Below are 26,434 nucleotides of genomic sequence, written 5' to 3'. Positions count from 1 at the left end.
AAAGACTACGATTCTCACCTTTCTCTTGCATTTTTTCCTTCTTGGATTGAAACCATGTCCTCTCGAGTGGTTTCGTCTCTGCATTTTCCACTTTATTTTTCACCCTGTTGAGCTGGCAGTCCAAGGTGGAATGACAATCATACAACAATTCAAGAAGCGTCTCTTTGTGCGTTTCACTCCTGGAACCACTGAACAGAATTAGTTGAAAAGAACTGGTTGTAAACGGAAGGATCTTCAGCAGTTAAAAAACACAAAACCCATCCAGGGGGTTCAGGATGAGGAGGAAAGTTCCAATTCTCTCTGTAAACATGTTTGGCATAATCGCTGCTTCCGGTGGGAGGAGGCATTACAAGTCACGCTGAAATACAACAATTCTGGGGGAATTAACCCATCTCAGGATGGGTTCTTCACTAGTGACAATAATTCAGCAAACAAACCAAGATACTTGTTGTAAAACATGAAATTTTTCCACTATCTCAGCAGCTTGCAATCCAAAAACCACATCACGACTTCATCCCTGCCCAGTGATGCAGTTGTGTTCAAACAAAACTAAATAAGCCTTTATAGAACTCTTTTCAGGAAAATTGCTGGACCATACAAACACACATTGCTGTTAAAATCACAGCAAACCCCTTTGCAGTCGAGAATTGCGCAGACTTGCATCCGATTCGCAAAACCGAGAATATCATCAAGACAGTACAAGTAAGAAGGCAACAGTCCCATTCTTCAGTTTCATGGCAGCATTTACTTTATTTATTTATTTTCACATGCAGCCTGTGGTTGCTTGGCTGCATCCTTTTCTGGGGGGACCCAGCTGTATCACTGATGCAATTCCCCCTGTTACCAGTAGGCTGGTACTTGTATCGCTCTCATGCAGCAAATGTGACGACAGCTACTCGTGGAGGAGATGGGTTGGAAAGTCCTAAATCATCACCAGCTGATCTTTACGAATACCTTTAACTGTTTTGGAGAAGGATAATAGGTGGTGTTACAATTCTAACACACCCACATAGTTCTGCAAATGTCAAAGGTTACTAAAAGTAAAAATAGGACCACTGGATCTGTAGCTTATCTGGGCCCTGGCCTAATGTTGTAACCCAAATTTGGAAGCATTCTGACTGGGAGATCTGGAGAAGAAGATTTTTTGTAAAGAAATTTATGAAGTCAGCCATTTTGACCAACTTAAAATCATGTGACCAGAACGAGCTTTGCAATTCCTGTTACCAGTCAGGAGAGGAATGTTGCTGCCAAATTCTAGCCGGATCGGCACAGAGGTTTGGCCGGAAAAGTCGAAATAGGAGACGGGCGGACGGACGATGCGCAAAGACAATACCGAATGTGGAATTTAAATTCCAGATAAGCTAAAAACAGAAAAAGCTTACAATGCAAGTCTGTGCCAAAACACTGCTTTGAGGAACAAGAAAAAATTTTGCAAGTGGATGCAACACATCTCCCCCCCCTCCCCCCACCAACAACCCACTCTTTAACCCCTGGAGAAATCAAAAGGAAGACACCTTTAAGTTGAAGATTTTGTCGTACTTTTTCTTTTTACCAATTCTTGTCTCGATTAGCTTTAATATAAATGCCATGCAGACCATAAATCGTAATTTAATATCCAATTTTGACCTTTTACCTCCATAATCAAAATAAAAGCACAAAACTAATGCCTGTCCACTTCAATCTATTGAGGCTGAGGTATGGTATCATTGAAACGAAATTATTGTCTCGATTTGTTGTAAAAGACACATGGCAGGCCAAAAAAAAACTTTCTTTGTAACCATTTTGACCTTTGACCCCTATAGAGTCCCAAATGTAATCCAATTTTTTTCTATGCATCCCTACAGGGGGCTTTTGAAAGCACCTTTGTGCAAATTTTCATCTCTATCAATTCAAATGCTGGGGAATGGCAAGGTAAAATGTGATTTTGTTTAGCGTTTCAGCTTTGACGCCTTGAAATTGGAATGGGGACCCAAATTTTAAAAAAGGACCAATGGACCAGCAGCTTATCTGGGCCCTGGCCTGATGTTGCAACCCAACTTTGGTAGAATTCTGACTGGTGGGTCTGGTGAGGAAGATGTTTTAACGGAATTTACGTGATTTTCCAAAAAATTTACCAAGTCCACCATTTTGACACACTTCCGGTCATATGATCGGCATGACCTCCGCAATTTAACATCATGACCCATTCCTAATGTTGTAACCCAAATTTGGTGGCATTGTGATGGGTGGGGCGAGAGAAGATGACTCTAAAAAAGTAATTAATGCGATTTTCCCAAAAGTTGATGAAGTCAGCATTTTGTCACACGTCCGGTGACGTGATCTGCATGACTTCCGCAATAAAATTAACATCCCTACCCGAGCCGTATGTTGCAACCCAAATTTGGTAGTATTCTGACTGGTGGATCATAAAAAAAAGATTTTGGAAGGAATTCGCGGGACTGCCATTTTAACACACTTGCGATCATGTGATCGGCATGGCCTCCGCCATTTAACATCAGGACCCTGGCCTAATGTGGTAAACCAAATTTGGTAGCATTCTGACTGGTGCGTCTGGAGGAGAAGATTTTTGAAGAAATTTTCTAAGTCGGCCATTTTGACCTACTTCAAGTCATGTGACTGGAAAGAGCTTTGCAATTCCTCTTACCAGTCGGGAGAGGAAAGTTGCTGCAAAATTTTAACTGGATCGGCAAAGGGGTTTGACCAGAAAGGTCGAAAAAGGGGACGGGCAGACAGATGGTACGTGGTGGCAATACCTTATCTGGAATGTAAATTCCAGATTAGCTAAAAAAAAACTAGAATGGCACTCGGTAGAGTGCATACCTCCGCAGACTGAATAGTTTATGTTTTGTATCCCACCAAGAGGCCGGATCTGCATCTGGACCTTAACCAAAATCTAATCAGCTTGTTCTTGTCACCTATACAACTCATCCACAACATTTTTGAAATACCCTGCTTTGTATCATTTTTGGCCCCATCTCTCAATGGTGAAGAATCACTTAAAAATTCTCGTATCTGGATCCGGACAGATCTTCACCAAAATAGAACCAATTTGTCCTTTTCACACACCCAACCTATCTACCAGATTTCATTCGAATCCGTCAATAACTTTTTGAGATATCCTGCTCACAGACAGACAGGGGTGAAAACATAACCTCCATCCACCTTCGGTGGTGGAGATCATAATAAAAATTACCCTCGGTTGGGGGTGACGGTCATCTTTGAAGCTCTGTAGATGTGGATCTCTGATCGGCTTAGAATGGCTTCGATGTCATCTTGTCTTTTGGTTCAACGTACAGACGAAAGCCCGGGAGTAAAAAGGATAGAAAACCTCAGAAATCAAACTACATTTCCGAGCTATCCGGAGATAGATTTTGAAAAAGGTTGATTTGGAACATTTATGATCAATGTGTCTTCAAAAGGATAGAAACCGGACCTCAGAAATCAAACCGCATTTCTGAGTCATAAATGGCAGAGGATATTTTGACAATGGATGATTTCACAAGTTTACAGCATCGGTGACCTTGACATTGACCTTCAATCAGGTCTAAAGTCATACCGTCGTGCATCACTCATCGACCCCTACCTACAGAGCAAGCTTCATCAAGATCGGGCGAAATTTTTTTGACCGTATCACATCGACTATTTTTTCCAAATTTGAAGACACATGACTCGATAACCAGGACGAATTTCAAAAAAACCGGCCTGACCAAATTTAGATATTGTTCCATATTATCAGAATCCGAAGAAATTTCGAAGATCGGATCATAAACGGCGGAGGAGATAGATCATAAACGGCGGAGGAGAACGGCGGCGAAAAATGGGGACGTATGTACGGACATAGAGACTGGTTTTATTAGGTCATCTCTAACGAGATGACCTAAAAAGTAGTCTGGGTGTTTTGGAAGAAGGGAAGAAGGTATCCCCATGCCAAGTTTGAAGAGGGTTGGCTCAGAGACAGGTATGCAGTTGTAATTGTTAAAAAGAAGAAGAAAAGAAAAGAAAATAAGAGGAAAGAAGGATGAGGGGGGGGGGAAGAAAGAAAGAAAAAGGAAAAACAATACCTCCCCTCCCTGGAGGACATGTGACGTACCTGATTTTCTGACGCCGCCAGTTCTCTTTCCTCCTTCTCCATCCTCAGCACCTCATCGATTTCTTTATCCAACTGCTGTATCTTATCTCTGAACTTCATAATCACCTCTAAAGATAAGGTATGGGGACAATGATTACAAATTAGGCAGATACCAATATTCACTCCTGGAATTTTAAAAGGTCCTGACTTCCAAAATTAAAAAGCACCAATCTCGTTTGTGACAGTACTGACCAGGTGGAATGGTACGGTTCTTCACTGCCCTCTTTGCAAGCTTCACCACCTCCTTCAGCTGTTTCCGTTCCTGCTCACCCACCAAGGAAACGGCGCGCCCTGAACGTCCTGCCCGTGCTGTTCGTCCCACACGATGCACATAGTGCTTCGTGGTACTGGGCATGGTGAAGTTAATTACCTGCAGGGTGTGTGCGGAAGTATGTCATAAATGACACGACAGGCTGGTAGGCACGTCCGTCATTTTTTAAATCTTCCGTGCAACTCTTTAATGAGCGTTTTTTTCGACAAAAATCGATTCTTTTAAAAATTCATTTATTCAATAAAACCCATGAGTTCTGCTGTTCTGATAACCTCAGATCTGATAAAACCACCCCAGCTTGAAAAAAGCCTCCAAAATATGGGTCAATACAGTGTTGGCCACCATCCCAGCAGTATGAAGTCCAGGGATTGTGCTGGATGCCAAGCTTGTGAAATCCATACAGCTCCTGTGGTTCTCCGAGGCTTTCTCAGACGTCACAACCAGGAGGTTGTATAGTTACAGCGCAAGGAGACCTTGTTAATAACAGTAAAAAACAAAACATTCAACTTGATTTGTGAATAGACATCTTGAGAAGCGCCTCATGATTCATCTCAAGTTCTTGCATTGTACATGTAACTGGAATTCCAGCAGAGCCAACTCAAAACATTGTTTGTAACATGTGAACATGAGATATGCATTACCAACTCAAAGTTTGGTTAGAAAAGGCAAAGACATTCTCTGCTCTGTAGTTCTCACAACTTTGGTGATAATATGTTTGTTCATATGCAGCACATAGCTGCAGGGTAGCATCGCTGTTTGAGGGCACAGCTGTGCCGCTGATGCAATGCCCTCTGCTGGCTAGAACAGTAATTTGCAATTTGCTCAGGATGCTGGCAATAGTTTTCCTACTTTTCAAGAAAGACACCATGGAATCTTTAAAGTCCACCAACAAATGGTGACAGACGGAACATCCGTTTAACGTCCATCCGAGGGACGGCACACACATAAATCACCCTGCCTGTGAAATACCAGGACGACAGTTTATAGCTGGGTCAGGATTCAAACCCAGGCTAGACTGCTTGGAGGCGAGTGTACGTACCTCTTGGCCATCCTATCAGCCCATAATCCACAAAAGTAAAAAGTCATTTTTAAGCATCGCAATATACCAAGCAGCCTCAATTAATATAACTGAGATGCAGTGCCCCCTGTAGTTTAGGACAGGAATTTGGAATTCGACCAGAGTGCCAGCAAGAGGTCAACTACTCAGAGCAAAAGACACCGCAAGATCGTTAACGTCTACTGACTGATGTTGGCAGAGAGACTGAGACTGAAAACAGACGAGACACCCAGTTTAACGTCCATATGATGGACGGTGCACACATTGCCAAATCTCCCTGTCTGCGACGACACCAGGGTGACAGTTTATAGCTGGGTCGAGATTCAAACCAAGGAAAGACAACTCAGAGGCGAGTGTGCGTACCTCTAGACCATCCTGCCAGCCCTTGAACTACACGAAAGTAAAGAGAAGCAAACTAAAAATAAAAAGGAAAACAAGTGGTGGGTGAATACATCAGTGTTGAACACAAGAGTAGAAATCTGCATACAATTCCATGTCACCACGTATTCAAGGGACTCCTCCTCTTCCAATTTGATTGTTCATCTCGAAAGTTCGAAAATACAGACAAGATAAATACTTTCTTACTTTTGTCGACTTTATTTAATATACCAACTTGTTTCATGGTGCAGTTTTAATCCGACACACCCTTTAAGATAGATGAATGCTCCACGAAATAATATCCCATATCAGTTAGTGTTAACAAGATTCTGCGGTAACGAAAAAACAAAGAAATCGATGGTGGTATTGCTCAAATCCTTACCGTTTTGACTCCTTCAATGTCCAATCCACGAGCTGCCACGTCTGTAGCTACCAGGATGTCTATCTGTTCATCCTTGAACCGTCTGCAAGGCACACGATCTTTGACATACTTCAAAACATTCGACATGCCAACCCAAACCCGAACCAAGTATATGTGACCATCACGGCCGCTTAAAGTTTTGCCAAATACATCTCCACAAAGCAAGAGATTGGTGGTTTGTCTTATCGCACTATTGTTTAGCATGCTTAAGTACCATGGTAGGGATGAGTACAACCAGTTTCAAAAACACAATGATGCCCATATAATACAGGAACCCTCAAATGTCCCTCCAAAAGTGTACATAAATAAATAATAGTTCTTGAAAGCATATACAAAATCCTGTAGTATTCTCTCCCACAATATATTTTTAAAATTTGCCAAAAGTCAGAAATAAAATCGTGTCCCCCATGACCTTTGGCATTGATCCTGAAATAACTTATTGTGCCTCATGCCCTGATGTTATTGCATGCGTGCGCTGAATACGAAACAAATACACCGTCATTTTCGAGGAGAGGATCTGGAGGGATGGATGTACCAACGGCACGGTTTGGGGGGGGGCAGGGGGGGCTAAAAGTATGTTAATCAAATAATTATACATTGGCACACACACCACAAAAAGCTTACAAAAGGATGCCATTTAGTATTCAGGTGAACAGATTCCAAACAGGCCAGATCACTATTATTGTGGTACCAAAATAAATAAAATTAAAACTGGTAAACCAGTAATCCCGGGCTTCAAGGCGTGCCTCCATTTTAACAAATTTCAACACTATCACCCTGTCACATGATATGGGTTTTCCGAGTTAGAAAGTTAGTTCAAGTCTGCAATGTGGCCCAGCTACGGGGTCCCTCATGTTATCTCAATGAAGGATTGAAAAGCCCATAGCAATAGATGATAGAGAAAGAAACTTCACATTGGACAAATCGAGGCTGGACAAATTTTCAAGTCCCCAAAAAAGTCCAATAACTCCACATTTGCATATTAATGTAAATGGCGAACTTGTAGAACGTTAAAATATCTTCCAGAATTTGTGGTCACTTTTTGTCTATCTTCTTTGGTTTTCATTTTACGACATGTCAAAAATGGGTGATTTTAAACTTTGGGGGGCTCTGGGGCCTCACTGGGGTAAAATACAGACATAGTGTAAACATATTTGGAGTCCCCTCTTCAAGGCGTATGAGAATTTGTCATTAAATTTTTTCAACTCTCATTTGCATATTTGGCATATTTAATGAGGCGAATCGGCATCATTTTAATCATATAAATTACGCAACGATTTCGACGAAATTAACAACTTAACATTCCAATGGAACCTCGCAAATGTGTGCAAAAGTTTGAAGCTGTCGTATTACCCCTTCTGGAGAAGATGTTTTTAGGTTTTGGAGAAAATCCAATATGGCCGCCATACCACGTGACCTACGTCATCAAAATTTTCAAAGTATAAACTTCAGGTGGAGAGTTATTAAATGGATAAGTTTCATTGAATTTCATCCAAGCGTTGTTTTTATTTTATGACATTTCAAAAATGGGTCATTTTCAACTTTGGGGGGCGCAGGGGGCTCACTGGGGGCAAATACAGACATCATATAAATATATTGGGAGTCCCCTGTTGATGTCCTATCTAAATCTGTCATTAAATTTTTTCAACTCTCATTTGCATATTTTGCATATTTAATGAGGCGAATCGGCATCATTTAAAATCATATAAATTAAATAACGATTTCAACCAAATTAACAACTTTACATTCCCATGCAACTTAGCAAATGTGTCCAAAAGATTGAGGCTGTCAGATTATCCCTTCTGGAGAAGAAGATGTTTTTAGGTTTTGGATAAAATCCAATATGGCTGCCATACCACGTGACCTACGTCATCAAATGTTTCATAGTATAAACTTCAGGGGGTGAGTAATTATCCTGTGAAGTTTCGTTCAATTTCATCGAACAGTTTTCCCTCCAGATCCGCCACAAAATCGGTCAGTAGGACATAAAAACGCCTTTAATAATAATAACAATAATACGAACGATTTCAATAGAGCTTCAGCCATGCTTGAAGCCCTAATAACAGGGGAGGGGGGAGAGTGGGAAGGGGGGTTGATTTGCATGGAGTTATTGAAAACATCACGGGCTTTCAGAAATAAATATGATGAGCGTGATTGTTGCATAACGTACCGAAGACCCTCAAGGCGTTGCGCTTGCGAAAGGTCTCCATGGAGCTCGCCGACATGCAAGCCCAAGAGGCCAAGCAGAATGTGCAGCCGATGGGCTTGCTTTTTGGTCTGGATGAAAACCATGACATGGTCAGGAAAGGAGCGTGTCAGCAGAGCTGTGGGATTGGATGGTGAGATAATTCAGGCTGTGTGAAGAGATCAAGACCAAAAAAACAAACAAAAAAAAAACGAAGAATGCATTTCAACAGTCATTCTTTTCTTTCGTCAGGTTCACAATTTGTCCAAACAAGAGTTATTCATGTCATTTATCTCCGTACTTTTTCTGCCAGTCTTTTGCATTCAGAACTATAATGTACATTGTGGCTTTGCGTGCAACGAAGGGAGAGATACGCCAGACTCACCAGACACCAGAGCTTGCTAGACAAGAGACTGCGGCAGACTTCTGACCTCGCTGGGGAAATAAACGGCGGCAAGTTGCGTAAGGAGAACAAGCACCGGCGCTGAGCGAGGGGTGCCGAGAGTTTGCGTGGAATCACGAGTTACTACTACGAGCCAAGGGCTCCTCTCATTTCGTCGGCGCTTAGTTAGGCTGCATCCAACAGCAACACTTACACGTACAGATTCTCACACTATTACGATAGGGTCCTTTCTCTTACGCATCTTTCTCTACCATCTATCTCTCATCTACTGTGGACACACAAGAGCAATCAACACAGGCAAGCCTGACCAAGAACGTTCCTTTCAGAGCGAACCCAAGAGCGAACCATACTGACCTGCACCTCACATCTTCCTCTTACACCACGCTGCACCTCACGTCACATTGCACTCGCCCCTCTCACTCACACACCATAGACACCCTCAGCATTTCTCCCTCCTTCCCTTTCCTCAGGGTTTTGGGATGCGCAGGTCGGCTGACCGTGCCAGATATTGAGGTCATTAATCCTCAACTGCTTCTTATCTCTCTGTGCTATCTGTAACTTTCCTCAGGTTTGTGTGTGTGATGGCGCCTGTTGTAGCATAAGTTAAGACTGCAAGAATATTCAGGATAACTCTGCTGTGTCGTCGTCTTCTTTTGTGAATATTGTATGCCTTTTGCCGCACCCCACAAATTCCTTGCTTTCCCTGTTGTACAATGGCAATAAATCCCATACTGTGCCACATAATTTTCTTTGCTTTGTTAAATAAATGTGCCTATTACAAATGTAAGAAATGTACCCAGCTCATTTTCGTCCTTTCCTCCAGGAATATAGCATGGTCCGCACCATCACTTAACCAGGACGTTATACCCCAAATTCCGCTTAATAGCCGGTGCGTACTTGGCAGCTCCACTGGACAGCACCTGATACGTTAATTGATGCAAGTACACATCGAGGGAATGATTCCCTGATAAGGCAATCACATGTTCCCAAGTAAACGGTTGTCAGACGGAGGACCCTGGGTCACGTGGTCAAGTTATTATCGTTCATGGTCGATTAGCAACCCACCGCGACACGAAGATATTCGTGTGCGATAGACTGCGATTCCCGGTGAGGAGCTGAGGAGCCAGAGATAGCCCTCACTCATAGTTCCCCGCGACGATACATACATACATACATACTGTTACGGTTGTGGAAATTCGCATTACACCATAAAGAGTCCTCAGGTGAGATATATCGTTAAGTTAATGTGTAGTTAGCCCAAACCCGTTGTATAGAGGGAATATGTGTGATTCATCCGGGCTGCGACGCTTTGAGTTAGCCATTTTTTCTTTCTCTATTGTTATTTTCGACCATTAAGCCGCCAACAATGCAAACAGCCACTACCTTTACCTTCACAACTCCATCCTGCAAACATCGCTTCACCACCATTCCCAAACGATGCCCGCCAACCACCAAACCACCACAGAAAACCCCCCCACCACCTTCTCCTATCTCATTCTCCAATCATCGACCACACCACCAGTCAACACCAAACGTCGTGCTGTCCAGGGCCCGTTCGGCGATTGGTGCCGAACGCATCGAGCCGCGAGCGCGAATGGCGGCCTTTCCGAGGGAGAAATTCGGATCAGGAAGGCTTCACGCCCCCTTTTTCTCCGTCCAATGGGCGAGCGTCGGGCGGTATGGCCCCGCCTCCAAGCGCGATGAACGTGGATTCTTTACGAGAGGAATTCGGATCAAAAGAGGTTCACGCCCCCTTTTTTCCGCACCAATGGCTGAACAGAGGGTGGCGTGGCCCCGCCTCCAATCGCGTTTTGATCCTGAAATTTGCATATAGGCTTCTCCTGTGGCCTATAAAGACACGAGCACAAGAAGTTCGCGCGGTTGAGATGCAGACGGCTGGTCGGGGCAAGTGAAGAATTCAAGTTAGAGTCAAGTGAAGACGGCGGTCGGCAACGAGGTTGCGGTGTGGGGGTCGCTCGTCTCGTTGCGGGGTCCAAGCCAGTCAGCCATTCCCCTCTCCCTGAGCATCAGCAATCCCCCCCCATCCGCGCTGAGATAGTGCCGGGGGGGCCCTGTTCCTCCCCCACCCTAAACGTGGTGCCAACCAAACTGCTTGCGCGGAGCACGCCGGAGAGGGCTCGCCGACCACGCCAGGGGCACGGAGTCGGGGCGCAGCTGTCCGAACATTGCAGCTTGCCCGCCATCGCGTCACGAGGATGCTAGTAAGACCTTCTCGGTCTCGTGGACCTGGCCGCTCCTCCAGGATCCACGCACATTTGGTCCACGGACCTGTCTGCCTCCTTGCCTGTGAGGGTGGCTTTCGTTCCTTTGCTTTTTGTATGAGTGATGTGGCGCCGAGTCCCGACAAGGAGAACTGTATAAGTGTTGTAAATAATTGCCCCTTTTATTCGGTCGTATTGCATTTGCTTTTGTTGCATCCTGTCTTGACTGTAATATACGTGCCTTCCGTGTTTCCGAAATAAATGTGCATTGCTTGTTGAACTGTTTCCCGCTTTGCTTCGTCTCCTTCCTTTTATTGAATCTCCATCTTGCATCACATAAGGGATTCGTAGTGGGTCTCAACATCCCGGTAATTAATCGGAACCGTCAAGGCCGACGATAACTCCGCTCGGTTATCCCTGAAATACGGAACAAACCACTTAAGAGGTTCGTGTCCGGAGTCGGCCTGTGGCGTGGTACAACTCCTCGGTAGGCTACTCACGCGAGTACTTAGGTAAATCGACCATTCGGCGATCGGACCCTATTTCGCGCGGGTAGAATGCGGACCGAGTAGTGGTGAGGTTAAACCCCTACCCGTGACTGGCTCCGGGCAGTAGTTCCCGGAGGGTCACGACTGAATTGTCCGTTCCGGTGGGCGAGGCGGCCGCTTTTGGCTACACGCGGTCGATCGCGAATTCGCAACAATACATATATATATATATATATATATATATATATATATATATATATATATATATATATATATATATATATATATATATATATATATATATATAGTTACAGTTGTGGGGGTACAGAAGATCGAGGAATTTAATCAGGAATTTAGGATTGAATAGAGTTGCTTGGTCCATGGATGTGAAGGAGACATCTCGATGTCATTAAGTGGGGAAACTGTGAGCTTGTGTCATGTGTCACCACACGGAGGGGGGTGTCATGTTAATTCGCTGGGGTTTAAAAAAGGTCCCCAGTATGTGATTCCCCTCTGTGATTTTTCCCTATGTTTTTATAATCAAAGCAATGATAGCAAGCAAACGCACTGAGCAGGCAGAAGCCCCGCCTCCGAGGGTGACGGCAGGCGAGGCCACGCCTCAGAGGCAGAGGATGGATGGACGTGACATCAGAGGCTCGCCAAGCATACCGAGCGGGTGGAGGCCTCGCCTTCCCAGGTTTTGTGCGAGCAAGCCACGCCCCGGAGGGGAAGCGATAGTTGGGCATGACGTCAAAGAAGGGTTGGTTGCACAGTAATGGTGAGAGATTGGGAGCACACGCACAAAGTCAGAGAGAGTTGAGTTGAGGGAGGAACGCATGTGGTTGAGAAAGAACGTAGCTCGGAGATGCCCTGGAAGAACAGGGCTTTACAGCTGGCTTTTCTTTGACGCATGAAGAAGACGGAACGATGCTTGTATTCGTGCTGAATCGAATTGACACACATGGTGAAGCAAGACACTGGCCTATGGCTCTTGGTTGTGTCATGAGGAATAAACACCAAGCCTTGTGCATTTCAAATAGCGGGTGGGTGAGGACGAATGATGCATGAAACGGCTGCACTGGGACTCTGAGCCTTGGTGTTGAGTGCCGCTCGCGGATTGCCTGGCATATGTTTGGCCCGCTACGAGAGAAGTGACTAGGTGCCATTTTGCGCGCGTCGACATGTGCAAATAGAAGCACCTCGATTCCAAGTTCCACAAAGACCATCTCCGGGCCAAGCTATGTACCAGAGTAAAGGAGGGGTTTTCTTTTTAATTTTGTTTCCCCTTTGTCTGTATTTAAGTCTGTGTGTCCACACACCTTGACAGACTTTTATTTACTTCATGTTATTATCATTACCTTTTGATTATTGTTCTTTGCAAATATTTGTCTATTTTCAGTAAATATGTTTATTTTAAGTAACTGTATCCGTGTATTTGTTGTGGGGTTCGAGTATAAACCCATCTTGTGCTGTGCATCCATTTATGTGTCTGTCCCTCTGCCATTGTGCCCTTTTCCAGCGTGCGCATTAATCTCTGAGAGTTTCGGCTGTAGGCCTCCAAGGGAGAACTCCGGCCGTCTGGGGGCTGGCGGTATTAACCGCCCATCACCCAATTTGGGGTCCCTTGGCCACCAGATTAACCTCGGCCACCAGCGCCACAACTATATATATTCTATTCATAATATTTCAACTATTCATAATATTTCAAAAATTATATATTTGGGGAGGAAATATTTTAAGAAGTTTCTGGTTGTTTGGCAATATTCTGACTTAACACATTGACTGCCAACTCTTGCCGGCAGTCAAATACCCTGGATCATGTCGCACAAGCTCATTTCAGTGATAATCATTTGTTTCTGCGTTGTACCGATCTCTTCTCTCGTCTTGGTTGAGCTGAAGTGAGCTTTGTGCCGATATCATATTTGCACACTTCAGTGATTTTCAACATTGCAAATAATAATGGTACAACACTAATTTGATCATGATTATTGCATCGATTTATGTTCACCGAACTGCCAGCAAATCATCTGTTGCGTTATCTGGCATGGCAACATAATCTGCTTGAAATACAATGGTGTCATACTTTCTACGAGAATACTCGTCGTGGCAGAATTTGGTACACACCACGAGTTGGCAATAAATGTGTTGAGTACAATTTTCATTTATTTTTTTGCAACATGTATTTCGTATTTACAACTTTGTCCGAATATTTTTTTGCTGAAAAGTAAATTAGGATTGAGCTAAACATTGTTGAGCCAATTTAGCAAAATTGCTGAAACCACTATCAATCCAGCTGATACCTTAATGGCCAACCATCTCATTCACTCACCAGCCAGAATCGCCTCCCGGTCTCCTTCCCGGTTTCCCCTGATTCGTACAAACTCCTGCCGCAAAAATGGCGCCACATCTGTATTGCTGTTGACGAAGACCTTCACTGGGTTTCGCAGCGAGACTGCTGCCAGGTCTTGTACCTAAGCATGGCAGACACCAGGTCGTAATCAAAAGGGAAAGGGGGAGGGGAAGTCTTTTGGAATATTTATTAGTGCTCTGCTTTTAAAAACGTTATCTCTTTGCAACTTACAACAGAAGTTGAATGTTTCATGACTCATGAGCGTCCAGGTGATGACTTTTACCTGTCACTTTGCTGACCGGTTTAATCGAAAGGGGACATGTTGTATTTCACAAACATTCTGCTCTAGCCATTCGATCATTTGCCTGTGGTCATCTTCCATCTGCTTGGAAGTCAGCTAACATCATCTTAATCAACCAGCCTTGCTGTATGTGTGTGTGTGTATATATATATATATATATATATATATATATATATATATATATATATATATATATATATATATATATATATATATATATATATATGATGCCAGAAAAAATTACTTCCACTTTGCTGTGAAGCTTCGTGTTGGATGCTTTGGTTTGAACCTCCGCATAAAATGAATGAGATGAAACATTTTGAAAATTTAGAATTGTTCTCACTCAGATTTAAACATTATCGTAATGCATATTGCTAAATTGTTCAAATTTTTTTTATACTGCATAAGAATTTCAATTGTAATTTACTGGCTACCACCAGGTGGTGCAACATGATACACATTTGCAAAGAGAGAATTGGAGTCTCCCCACCACAACTGCTCCCCCCACCCCCTTCCAGACAGAAACCATCCTTGGGGTAGCCTTCGGCAACATGAAAAATTTGGTTGGATTTGGTGGAGAAGCTTCTTTTTATAAACAAATATTAATCAAAAAAATATGCAATTTCACTTTTATATTATACAGTAGATAAACTAAGAATAGTCAAGAGATTAACAACTAAACAAAGCAAAATAAAAAAAATAAAAAGATACGAGAGGTGTGGCAAGGAGTATTAAAATAATACTAAAAAAATAAAAGCAAAGGATTTTTAAGAACTACAAGGAGACGAGCAGGTTATGACGTGTGTCAGTCCATTGGAGAATAATACATGGACATTTATTAGTGGAGATGAAAGTGAGATGGCAGGTTTATTAATTAATTATTTTGCTTCATTATGGAAGCAAGTTTGAATGCATACACATTTGCAAAATTTATGTAACCTCAGCCCTTCAACAGCAAAATAGTATTGTTTTTCTTCTTTATGGCCCTCTCTATGGGTTGCTTCACCATCCTCAAATTCAAATTAACAGCGTCGGTTCACCTCATCCGTCATGGTCGCCGAAAAAAGTAACGTTTGACGTTGGATCGAACACAGCCGGATTATTTCTTTCATCTGCTCTTCAAAATACTCATCCAACATCCTGCACAGCACATAAGCAGAGGAAAAAAAATACAACGGATCAATGAAAGTGAAGGAATCGGACTACAAGGTGGGATAACGAAGGAGGAATTGAGAACAAATCCTCGAGGAAGGATCAAAAACATTTGTAGAGTAAGAAGGCAAGAAATGCGCCTCGTACCTGTCTGCCTCATCCAGAATGAGGATCTCGATGCTACTCAAGTCAAATGATGGGCAATTATGCAAGTGATCTATGAGGCGTCCAGGTGTGGCAATGAGAATGTCAGGGCCAGCACGCAGTGCTGCCTCCTGGGTCTTGATGTCCAGCCCACCTAAACAGATCACAGTTCAAAATACAAAGCTCAGTTTCGGGGTGAACATAATCTGTAGAATTTAGTGCGATTCTCAACAAATTCACTGGTATCAAACTATAACAGGCAAATGTTCAGACGTATCACAACTTTAGGAGGTGGTAATGCCACGGATGTGATGCCCCCTTCCCCTCTCCCCAATCTACTGTCGATCAAATCAGAAACATAAAAGTTGGCCAGGGTATAACTACAAAAGGACCTACACTTTTGGAAATGTACCAAGGGATTTTTAGCATCCACACAAAAATGCTCGCAAACGAGGTAGCCGGGGTAAGATCTCCAAAGAGGGTGCACAAAATGATGCATTGCCCTACATGAGAAGCACCAGGATGACTGCATATAATCGGACCACAGAATCAAATCCAGACAGCTCAAAGGGGGACAGGCTCCTCTCTGAACTGTGCTGTCAGCCAAATAAATCTTCAGAAGGAAAATTAAGTCACACCGATGGCAAAAATAAATGGTACTCTCATGATGATTGAAGATCCAGATCTGAATCTTAGATCTCTCTTTCAATGAGCAAATCTGAAAAATATTTGCCACTTTTTTGTGTATTCCCTTCCAGTTTTCATCACAAGAGTACTTCCATCTTGTATTGATTAATATTTTTCCATTCATAATATTCCTTAAATAAATAAATAAATAAATGTAACTTCCATGAAAACACATATTATCCCATCTGTATATCTGAAAGCACAATATCTGAAAACGTCATGGACGGATGAGGATGAAATTTGGTAGGTTGGGTGTGTGACAAGGAGGAAATGATTCGATTTTGGTGAAGATCCAGATGGGGATGTGAGATTTAAATTTTTTTTAAAGTGATTCTTCACCATTGAGAAGAGAGTCAGTCAGTCCTAGCTCAACATTGTAGTTACGTTCTTGACAAGTGAGACTTTAAGCGAATACAATTTCCCCATAACAATTTACGTAAATAGGGGGGGGTTAGGTTCCAGGGAAATTTTTTATCATCAGACAAAAGACATCATTTACATATGGAGTAAAAGTTTTCAATAATTTTCAAAAACAATTGAATATCATCATCTCTAGATGCTTCAGATCTTCATTGGTTAGCTGTTCTCTGTGTCATTGCAGAATTTGCACAACATCGGCTTCTTCCACCTCATCAAAACCCGCTTTATTTGCCAAGCCGAGGATAACTTTCTTCATAGCAGGGACAACATCTTTAAATCCTTTCAAGTCATTGACACATTCAGACCACAACTTCCTCCACACACCATTCATTCACACCAGAGTAACCTCAGCCGAGGACCCACTGATGTTATCAATGCACTTAATGTTTCCGTCAGTTTAACATATAAACATGTGGCAGCTAATCAGGTGGATCACTATTTTATCAAACACCTGAGATCAGAGAGGGTGACACAATCGATGCACAGCTCAGTGAATATAAGGCCTACACTGTACGCACTCCGTATCGGGCTTATACATCACTATTTACGGTACGGCTTATACACTGGTATTTACGGGATGGTTTATACTGTAGCTTTATTAAAACGAGGAAAACCATTAATTTTGGTACTAAATTAGAGGTAAAACGGCTTTATAATGGAACGGTGAACGACTTTAAATGAGTACGTTCTCGAATAGATTAGCGACTTAACGAAACAATGTTAACCGGGATGGTGGTAAGCGAGGACTTGCTGTAAGGGCTAAATATATACACAGTATAACATAGCATGATATCTCAAAGCTTTGTGGATGGGATATGACGACAAAACTTGGTGGATGAGTTGGGAAGGTGACAAGAACAAGCCGATTAGATTTTGGTTAAAGTCTCAATGCAGATCCGGCCTATCAGTGGGATAGAAACCGTAAACAGTTCAGCCTGGCGAGTGCCTTTCTAGTATATTTAAGAAATGCAAGATTTAAAAAATGGTCCAAAAACATTTGAAAAAGAGCCAAAGAGGGGCAAAGGTGACGACTTATACCAACAGCTAAGGTTGCTTGGGCGCTTGTGAACTGAGCCAGTTGTCGAGTCACTGAATGCACCTGAACACCCAGCTCACGCGTTGGGACCAGCACGAGTACACGCGTCACTGGTACCTGTCGAGGCTTGTAAACAAGCCGCTCAATGACAGGCATCATAAACGCAGCAGTTTTACCTGTGCACAGCAGGAATGAGATAAGGAAGGAGAGGAAGACAATGATAAAGTCAATTTTCAACAATACGGGAGGGGGGAGGGAATGGGTGGTGAATGCCAGTGCGTCAGCCAGTGGGAGCCAACAGGTCAGGGAATAGGGACTGAGCAGAGGAAGATGCAACATACCAGTCCCTGTTGCTGCACAAGCACAAATGTCCCTGCCCATTAAGCCAAATGGAATACACGCCTTTTGGATGGGTGTTGGCTGATGAAAGCTCATGGCAGAAATTGCCTGCAATAAAAAGAAGAAATAAAAATTAACCCTCTGGTTCAGTTAAAAAAAAAAATCCAACACCCTGGGGGCCTGGGAGGTCCAAGCACATGCAAAAGTGCAAAGTTATTTCAATTTTTTTTTGTATATATATATATATATATATATATATATATATATATATATATATATATATATATATATATATATATATATATATATATTTTCTTTCTTATGGTTTTTCAATCATCGTCAATGCTCTTCAATGTGCATTTGCTCATAAAAGTTGATTCATTGATCCTAATATTTGGAAAAACCCCATTCGGTAATGTACTTTTTTTCTTTTTTCCCCCCTCTATCAAGTTGAAGCTCATGGAGGAGTATTTGCTCAAAAACTTGATTTATTGATCCTTTTATTTAGTACGTATGTATGTATATATATATATATATATATATATATATATATATATATATATATATATATATATATATATATATATATATATATATATATATATGTATATATATGTATATATATATATATATATATATATATATATATATATATGTATATATATATATATATATATATATATATATATATATATATATATATATATATGTATATATATATATATATATATATATACATATATATATATACATATACATACATACATACATATATATATATATATATATATACATATACATACATATATATGTATGTATATATATATCTATATATATATTGTTGTGGTTACCAAATTCGCAAACCACCATTCAGGTCCCTTAGGTGAGATATCTCGGTAAGTATATGTGTAGTTAGGCCCAAACCCGTTGTCTAGTGGGAATACATGTCATTTATGCGTGCTGCGACTCTTCAGGATAGCCGTTTTTCTTTTACTATCTTTATTTTGGACCAACCGCCACTGTTACCACCACCAACCACAACATCAACCACCCACCGCGGCGCCGCTTCACGTCACACCTCGCAACCGTCGCATCGCCACCGTTCTTGCGCCGCTTGTGGGTACCGGTGTTGGACTCGTGCAGGGCGCGCGCCGAACAGCGTGTACAAAACCACGGATTTTCCGCTTCAAAAACGGATCAAAAACGTTGGAGGGCGTTGGAGGGCGATCGATATATGCAAATTTATGGATCAAAAAGCATTCACGCCCACTTTTTCTCGGGCCAATGGGGAGCGAGGTGAAAGGTCGAAGGGAGGGGGTCAAAGATGAGAGAGCGAAGCCACGGGGCTGATATAAGGACCGCGTTCGTCAGTCAAAGGACAAGAGTGAAGACTTCGCAGTCGGTGGAGTTGGGAAGAAGAAGCAAGAAGGAGTTGGTCGTTGTCGTGTGCGTTGGAGTCGGAGCAAAAGGGGACGGAGCTGTGGAGAGGCGGCGAGGGCAGACGAGGGGGTGCTCGCGTCGTGCAGGGAGCTGCACACCAGGGAGGCCGACGGCGCGACCTGGCCGAGGTGGAGACGCTCGTCGCGGGACTCGAGGCAGAGTAGGAATCCTCTATACCCCGAGCATCAGCAACCCCCTCCTGTTTCCCCCCGCGCTGAGATAGTGCGACCAAGGGGGCCCCTTTCCCACCCCCTACCAGACACTGCCCGCAAGGCCCGCGGAGTTGAGGCACCATCGCCGCTCCGCGTCTCATCACCAGACGGGTAGGCCCGACCCGGTCTCGGCCTCAGGCCCGCCTCATCTTTGAGGGTGTTCTTTTTCTTGGTTTTGGGTATGTGTTGTCGGCGCCGTCTGTGAAGTAAAATTGCATAAGTGTTGCCGTGTGCTCGCGTAATCGGTATTAGATCTGCATTGTCGCATTTGCTTTTTGTGTAAAATTGCATTGTGTTTCTTTTCCTTCTAAGTGCTTTTGGTGGAATTGCATTGTGTTTCTCTTCTTTCTATGTGCTTTTGGTGGAATTGCATTGTGTTTCTCTTCTTTTCTATGTGCTTTTGGTGGAATTGAATATGTGTGCTTTCCGTTCATCGCGAATAAATGTGCTTTGTGTTGAACTGTTTCCCGCTTCGCTTCGTCATTTCTTTCATTGAATCCTCATCTTGCTTCACGTAAAGGGTTGGTAGTGGGCTGAATACGCCCGATAATTAATCGAACCGTCGAGGCCGACGATAACACCGCTCGGTTATCCCGATAGTACGGAACGGGTCGCTTAAGTGACCCGTGTCCGAAGTCGACCTGCGGCGAGGTGCGATCGCCCGGTCTACCCTCCGTGTGGGTACTTAGGTAGGTCGAATTTGGTGAGCAACCCTATCCCACGCGGGGGCTGATTGGCTCGATCGCGGTGAGACCGAAAGGTCCACCCGTGACTGGTTCCCGGCGTTAGTCCGAGAGGGTCACGACTGGATTGTCCGTCCGGTGGGCGACGTGCCGCGATTCGAGTTACGTGGCCGTCAGCACGCCGGCGGGCGCGAATCCGTAACAATATATATATATATATATATATATATATATATATATATATATATATATATATATATATATATATATATATGCCTGGTGTTGGCTTTAGTGGTTAGGGTGGCGGCTTGGGATCCCAGGGTCCTGAGTTCAAGCCCCGTTGGCTGCTGAATTAACACCAGGGGGTTGACTCAGCCTGCCATCCTTCCGAGGTCGGCGAAATGAGTGCCAGTGTACTGGTCCCGGTGTATGCCCCGGTTAGAATAGGTGTACCATATCCCTGTGTGTCGTAAGAGGCGACCAGGGTTGGCGTCAGGAAGGGCATCCGGCCATAAAACATTGCCTCAAGAAAAAGCCAAACCCCTGCACAGCAGGGAAAAATGGCTGTAAAAACGGTCATACATATATATATATATATATATATATATATATATATATATATATATATATATATATATGTATATGTGTAGACAACATTGTCAAAAAAAGAAGTCAGTCAGTCTTCAAAACGATCAATGCTGAATTTCAATGTTTCAAATGAACACTTTTTTTTAGCAGTCAGAACTGCTGTTGAGCTAAATTTCAACGTTTAAATTTTAAAATATCGGTTCAGGTTATATTAAGAGTTTGTACAGCGTTTTGTAAACTGTGTGCAGAAATAAAATAAATAAATAATAATAATAATAATAAAAACGGAGACGCCTGGAGTTTAGGTGCGTGGCGTACATGAAGACTTGCGGCTCTGAAAACACCATTAAACACAAAAGAAGAAGAGCACCTGGTCTCATCAAAATAATTATTCACAATCGTTAGAGTTTGGCGAGGACACTTGCAGAAAGTGTGTATAATAACTATTTTATTAACACTCCAAATATAGCAAACAAGAAAAATAACAGCGAGAGCGTCCTTCACGTTAAGCCGTGCACCGAACCTCTCGCAACTCACTCTCAGCTCCAACTCTTTTTGTCCCGCCCCCCATTAGAGGAAAAACACACTGGTTACGTTAGATGAGTGAATGGGTGTCATTCGGTCTCTGGAGGGAAAGGACCGCAGCAAGTCTAATAACGGAGCACCCACTTCAAATAAGCTCGCATGCAATGTGGCAGTCAACACTACTGGTCACGAGAAGGACCGAATCACCGTCATGCTCACCTGCACTGCAAATGGTGGCAAGCTTCCTGCGTTTGTAGTGTTGAAGAGGAAGACAATGCCCAAAGACAAGTTTCCAGCTGGCATCATTGTTCGTGCACAGCAGAAGGGGTGGATAGACAAGTGACTGGTCCAGGACTGGGTGCGCACAGTCTGGAGTAGTAGGCCGGGTGGCGGTCTCTCCTGACGATGGAGTATGCGAGGCCAGGATGCGTTCAGGCCTAAGTCACATTTGCCACGGCGGCCGTGGGGTCTCCAAAATCTACGGCCACTAGCATTATACGGCACCCGCAGTATTTCCAGTCACACAATGTAGCAGTCACATATGTTTTTATTTTTCGGGTAGCCGCATGGCGTATTTATAAATTGTGGAGACCAAAAACGTGGGGTCTTTGATTTGATGTCGCACGGTGACCTTAGGCGGTCCTGCGGCGGCCATAGAATTTTCAAGGCAGACGCAAGGTGCCCGCAAGGCGACCGCAGGGGGACCCTAAGGCGAACGTGCGGCCAGACGGACGGTAACGAGTGGATTTTTTTTTTTAACCAGTTCTTTTGTTTCGGCTTGTCGAATTGCTACGGCGAATGTAGATATGAAAGAAGTTATAACTCTGCGCTATAATTCCACAGCGACCCTACGGCCTGTAAAATATAGCCATACGGCGTAGGGCCACTTCAGAAACTCTGCGGCCGCCACACGTTTCTGTCAATTCAGAGGGCGTACGGCCGCTGTATCCTCGCCGCAGAGCAAATGTGACTTAGGCCTCAGTTGTCACAAGACCAAAGACACATATCTCATCATTATCCCAGGCAAGATTGCCCGCTCCTGCAGCCCCTCGATGTGTCCATCAACATGTCGTTCCAGTACGGGCTACGTCGCTGCTGGTCCGACTGGATAATGAGTGGGGAGAATACCTCCACCAAGAGTGGGAGGATGAGAAAGGTCGACCTTCTTGATCGTCAAGGTGTGGGAGGAGATATCGTCGGACATCATTAAGCGAGCATTTCTGAAATGCTACATCTCCAACAACATGGACGGCACAGATGATGACATCATTTCGGAGGAGGCTGCAAATGACGATGACAGCGTCGTGGACTTGCTCCACCTCGATTCTGACGAGGAGTTACGTGCAGTCTTCGACGAGGAAAGCATTGACGAAGATTTCCTCGGGTTCAGCTGAAAAGCTTTATCAAACCCAAACAGCCCTTTTCAGGGCCACAAATCCACAAGAAATATGTATAATACCGGTATGAATCCCTTTTCTTCCTTTTTCTCATAACAACAACAACAACAACAACAACAACAACAACAACAAAAATCCTCTTTCAAGTATTAAAAAGTAAGAAAGAAAAATAAAAACTTCTTGGTATCCTCTCTTCTCTCTTCAACGTCTTGAAAATGAGAATAAAACAGTTAGACGATATTAGCAGATATGGGAGTAAGCATGTTGATGCCTCCGTCACTTTTTTCCGTCCAAAGTTAATGTCCAAGCGTATTTAGATCTGGATCAGAAAATAAAATGATTAATATATTTATTTCTTTTGAGGGTGAAAAATAGGGGTGCGGTTAATACTCCGGAAAATACGGTAATCCACAAAGAACAAACCGTCTGTCTGTCACCCAGACATCTGTTCCCACTAATGAAAACCAATCAACTGGAAGGCACGTGGTGTGATCAGCTGGGACATCAAAAATAGGTGTAGCGTGACGAGCACTCCTCCAATCTCCATTCTCTGCACAATACTGTATTTTCAATTTCATGGCTCTGAGATTTAGGCAATGTTGACCATAAATCTTTGTCTTTGACAGAGTCACCAGGACGAGGCCTCTGGATTTGAGTAGAGAGTGAGAGTGAGAGAGAGCGCAAGAGAGAGAGAGAGAGAGAGAGAGAGTGCGAGCGCGAGAGTGAGAGCGGGCGCGAGAGGGAGAGCGGGCGCGAGAGGGAGAGCGGGCGCGAGAGGGAGAGCGGGCGCGAGAGGGAGAGCGGGCGCGAGAGGGAGAGCGGGCGCGAGAGGGAGAGCGGGCGCGAGAGGGAGAGCGGGCGCGAGAGGGAGAGCGGGCGCGAGAGGGAGAGCGGGCGCGAGAGGGAGAGCGGGCGCGAGAGGGAGAGCGGGCGCGAGAGGGAGAGCGGGCGCGAGAGGGAGAGCGGGCGCGAGAGGGAGAGCGGGCGCGAGAGGGAGAGCGGGCGCGAGAGGGAGAGCGGGCGCGAGAGTGAGAGGGCGCGCGAGTGAGAGAGGGCGCGAGAGTGAGAGAGGGCGCGAGAGTGAGAGAGGGCGCGAGAGTGAGAGAGGGCGCGAGAGTGAGAGAGGGCGCGAGAGCGAGAGAGGGCGCGAGAGCGAGAGTGAGAGAGGGCGCGAGAGCGAGAGAGGGCGCGAGAGCGAGAGAGGGCGCGAGAGTGAGAGCGGGCGCGAGAGCGAGAGTGAGAGAGGGCGCGAGAGCGAGAGTGAGAGAGGGCGCGAGAGTGAGAGCGGGCGCGAGAGCGAGAGTGAGAGAGGGCGCGAGAGCGAGAGTGAGAGAGGGCGCGAGAGTGAGAGAGGGCGCGAGAGTGAGAGCGGGCGCGAGAGCGAGAGTGAGAGAGGGCGCGAGAGTGAGAGAGGGCGCGAGAGTGAGAGAGGGCGCGAGAGTGAGAGAGGGCGCGAGAGTGAGAGAGGGCGCGAGAGTGAGAGAGGGCGCGAGAGTGAGAGAGGGCGCGAGAGTGAGAGAGGGCGCGAGAGTGAGAGAGGGCGCGAGAGTGAGAGAGGGCGCGAGAGTGAGAGAGGGCGCGAGAGTGAGAGAGGGCGCGAGAGCGAGAGAGGGCGCGAGAGCGAGAGAGGGCGCGAGAGCGAGAGAGGGCGCGAGAGCGAGAGAGGGCGCGAGAGCGAGAGGGCGCGAGAGCGAGAGGGCGCGAGAGCGAGAGGGCGCGAGAGCGAGAGGGCGCGAGAGCGAGCGAGAGAGCGAGCGAGAGAGAGAGAGAGAGACGACCTCTAACAAAGTATGCAGACAAGGCATCCTCCATTGTGTTAAATCCTTTCTTTGTAAATCTGAACCTCTTACAGCATATGTGCAGTTTGTCCAAAGTTCAATGGAGTACTGCTTCACACTATGAATCGTTGCCCCTGCATAATGCTCGTCTTTGCAAGACGTGATGGCACCCAAAGTTATCAAAACTATTATCTTCCGCAAATAATCAGAAACACAGGTTTTGCTGCTGCTCTCTCATGACAAGCATGTTAGTTGCCTCTCTATTTTCTCTTTTTCATCGTGCCTGCTCAGCTTGTACTGTTCAAGTAACCCTTTCCTTATGAAAATCCAAATATCCAGACATTCGCTCACCTGAATTTTTCATTCCAGCTTGTCGAACGTTCTTTCTAAATCAGCTCACTCCTCTTTTCTCCAGAGCTTCAAGTTGGCAGCGCACTTTCAACTCAGGTCATCCTTCACCCATAACTGTGGTCCCTCCTCCCCATGAGCTCTGCCTTAACACACACATCTTTTACTTGCCAGTTACCCTCTCGTCCTGTTCATTCATTCCCTTGCTTGAACTCACATGTTGTGGCACTCCCATCCATTTGTGCTCCGCCTTTATACCCGCTTTCACATCACCCTTCCATGCGCTGAGACTTTGTATCGAAAAACGACAAAATTAAATAAAACAGGGCTTTATATCCAAGGTTTGCAACGGTTTCCGCTGTCAACATAAGCAGCACTGCTCTCAACATGTCTGACATATTAAATTATCCTCGTCAATAACCTCGTCCACATATTTTTATAGAGGTCAATGAAGCCTTCCCTGTGCTGAAGGAGTAAAGTATCTTTTTTCCACACATGCCCACAGGATTTTTGGGCGAAAAAAAGACGGGAAAAGCTTGAGGGGTAATCTACTTATTGCAAACACAAAACGGTGAAATCTATGACACAATGACTGTAACCTTCCAGGGAATACAGCTCTGCGTGACGTATACAGCAAAGCAGTTGATTGCTGCTCGCTTCCACAGGCTTGCATTGCTTGCTAATACTTACCTCTGCTACAGAAAGTCCAATAACGGAGGATGTTTTCATCCCCGTCTGTCTGTGTTTGTGAGCAGGATATCTCAAAAAGCAGTAGATGGAATTGGACAAAATTTGTTGGACGGGTTGGGCGTACAACAAGGCCAAATTTATTTAATCTTGGTGAAGATCCGAATCAGGATCAAGTCATGAGTTTTTCAAAAAAAAAAAAAGTTTTTCTTTTAACAGATTCTTCATCATTGAGAGGTAGGGCCAACATCGATATATAGCACGGTATGTCAAAAGGTTGTGGACGGGTTTCAACTAAACTTGGTGGATGAGTTGGGCAGGTGACAAAAACAAGCGGATTAGATTTTAGTTAAGGTCCGGATGCAGATCCTGATGCAGATCCAGATGCAGGCCTATCGGTGGAATACAAAACGTAAACTTTTTAGCTTGGAATAAGAGTTGACTCGGGCGAGTGCCGTTCTTGTTTGGAGTTTTGCTCCTTATCTCAATTACATCAGAAACTTCCCAAAAACACTATTTAGCTTGACACAGGCCATACAGCACTCCACCCCCCCTCCATCCTCTCGACTGCCCCCTCCCCCAAAAAGGTAACGTGATGTTAACCAGCACTGATCAAATGCACAAACTATTTTATTCCAATCAACGTGCCAGATCTCCACCGATTCCTACCGATTTTGACAAAATTTGTCACTCATGATGCAAATGGAAATCCGATTAAAATAGTTAGTGCATTCGATCAGTGCTGGTTAACATCACTTCACTGTCTTTTTTTTTCATGCCCCAGCAAGCCGGC

The 26,434-nt window shown here is 44.3% G+C and overlaps 1 protein-coding gene across 2 annotated transcripts in view; it reads right to left on the bottom strand.

Moving 5' to 3' along the window:
• The window catches only part of DDX27 (DEAD-box helicase 27), a 71,039-nt gene that overhangs the window by 20,979 nt on the left and 23,626 nt on the right, over positions 1–26,434 (bottom strand). For both annotated transcript variants that reach the window (XM_085847193.1, XM_085847194.1), the window contains exons 7-16: positions 17,986–18,091; positions 17,647–17,820; positions 15,505–15,655; positions 15,246–15,345; positions 13,884–14,025; positions 8,427–8,580; positions 6,218–6,299; positions 4,322–4,499; positions 4,091–4,197; positions 19–112 (exon numbers count right to left, since the gene is read on the bottom strand). In XM_085847193.1, coding sequence (XP_085703319.1) covers positions 19–112; positions 4,091–4,197; positions 4,322–4,499; positions 6,218–6,299; positions 8,427–8,580; positions 13,884–14,025; positions 15,246–15,345; positions 15,505–15,655; positions 17,647–17,820; positions 17,986–18,091 — 1,288 coding nt within the window. The remainder of the gene's footprint in view (positions 1–18; positions 113–4,090; positions 4,198–4,321; positions 4,500–6,217; positions 6,300–8,426; positions 8,581–13,883; positions 14,026–15,245; positions 15,346–15,504; positions 15,656–17,646; positions 17,821–17,985; positions 18,092–26,434) is intronic.

This window comes from Eptatretus burgeri, chromosome 11, assembly GCF_056783735.1.
Source record: "Eptatretus burgeri isolate ZD-2024b chromosome 11, Ebu_testis_v1, whole genome shotgun sequence".
In the NCBI taxonomy this organism is placed as follows: Eukaryota; Metazoa; Chordata; class Myxini; order Myxiniformes; family Myxinidae; genus Eptatretus; species Eptatretus burgeri.
This window is presented reverse-complemented; position numbering and strand designations above follow the sequence as displayed.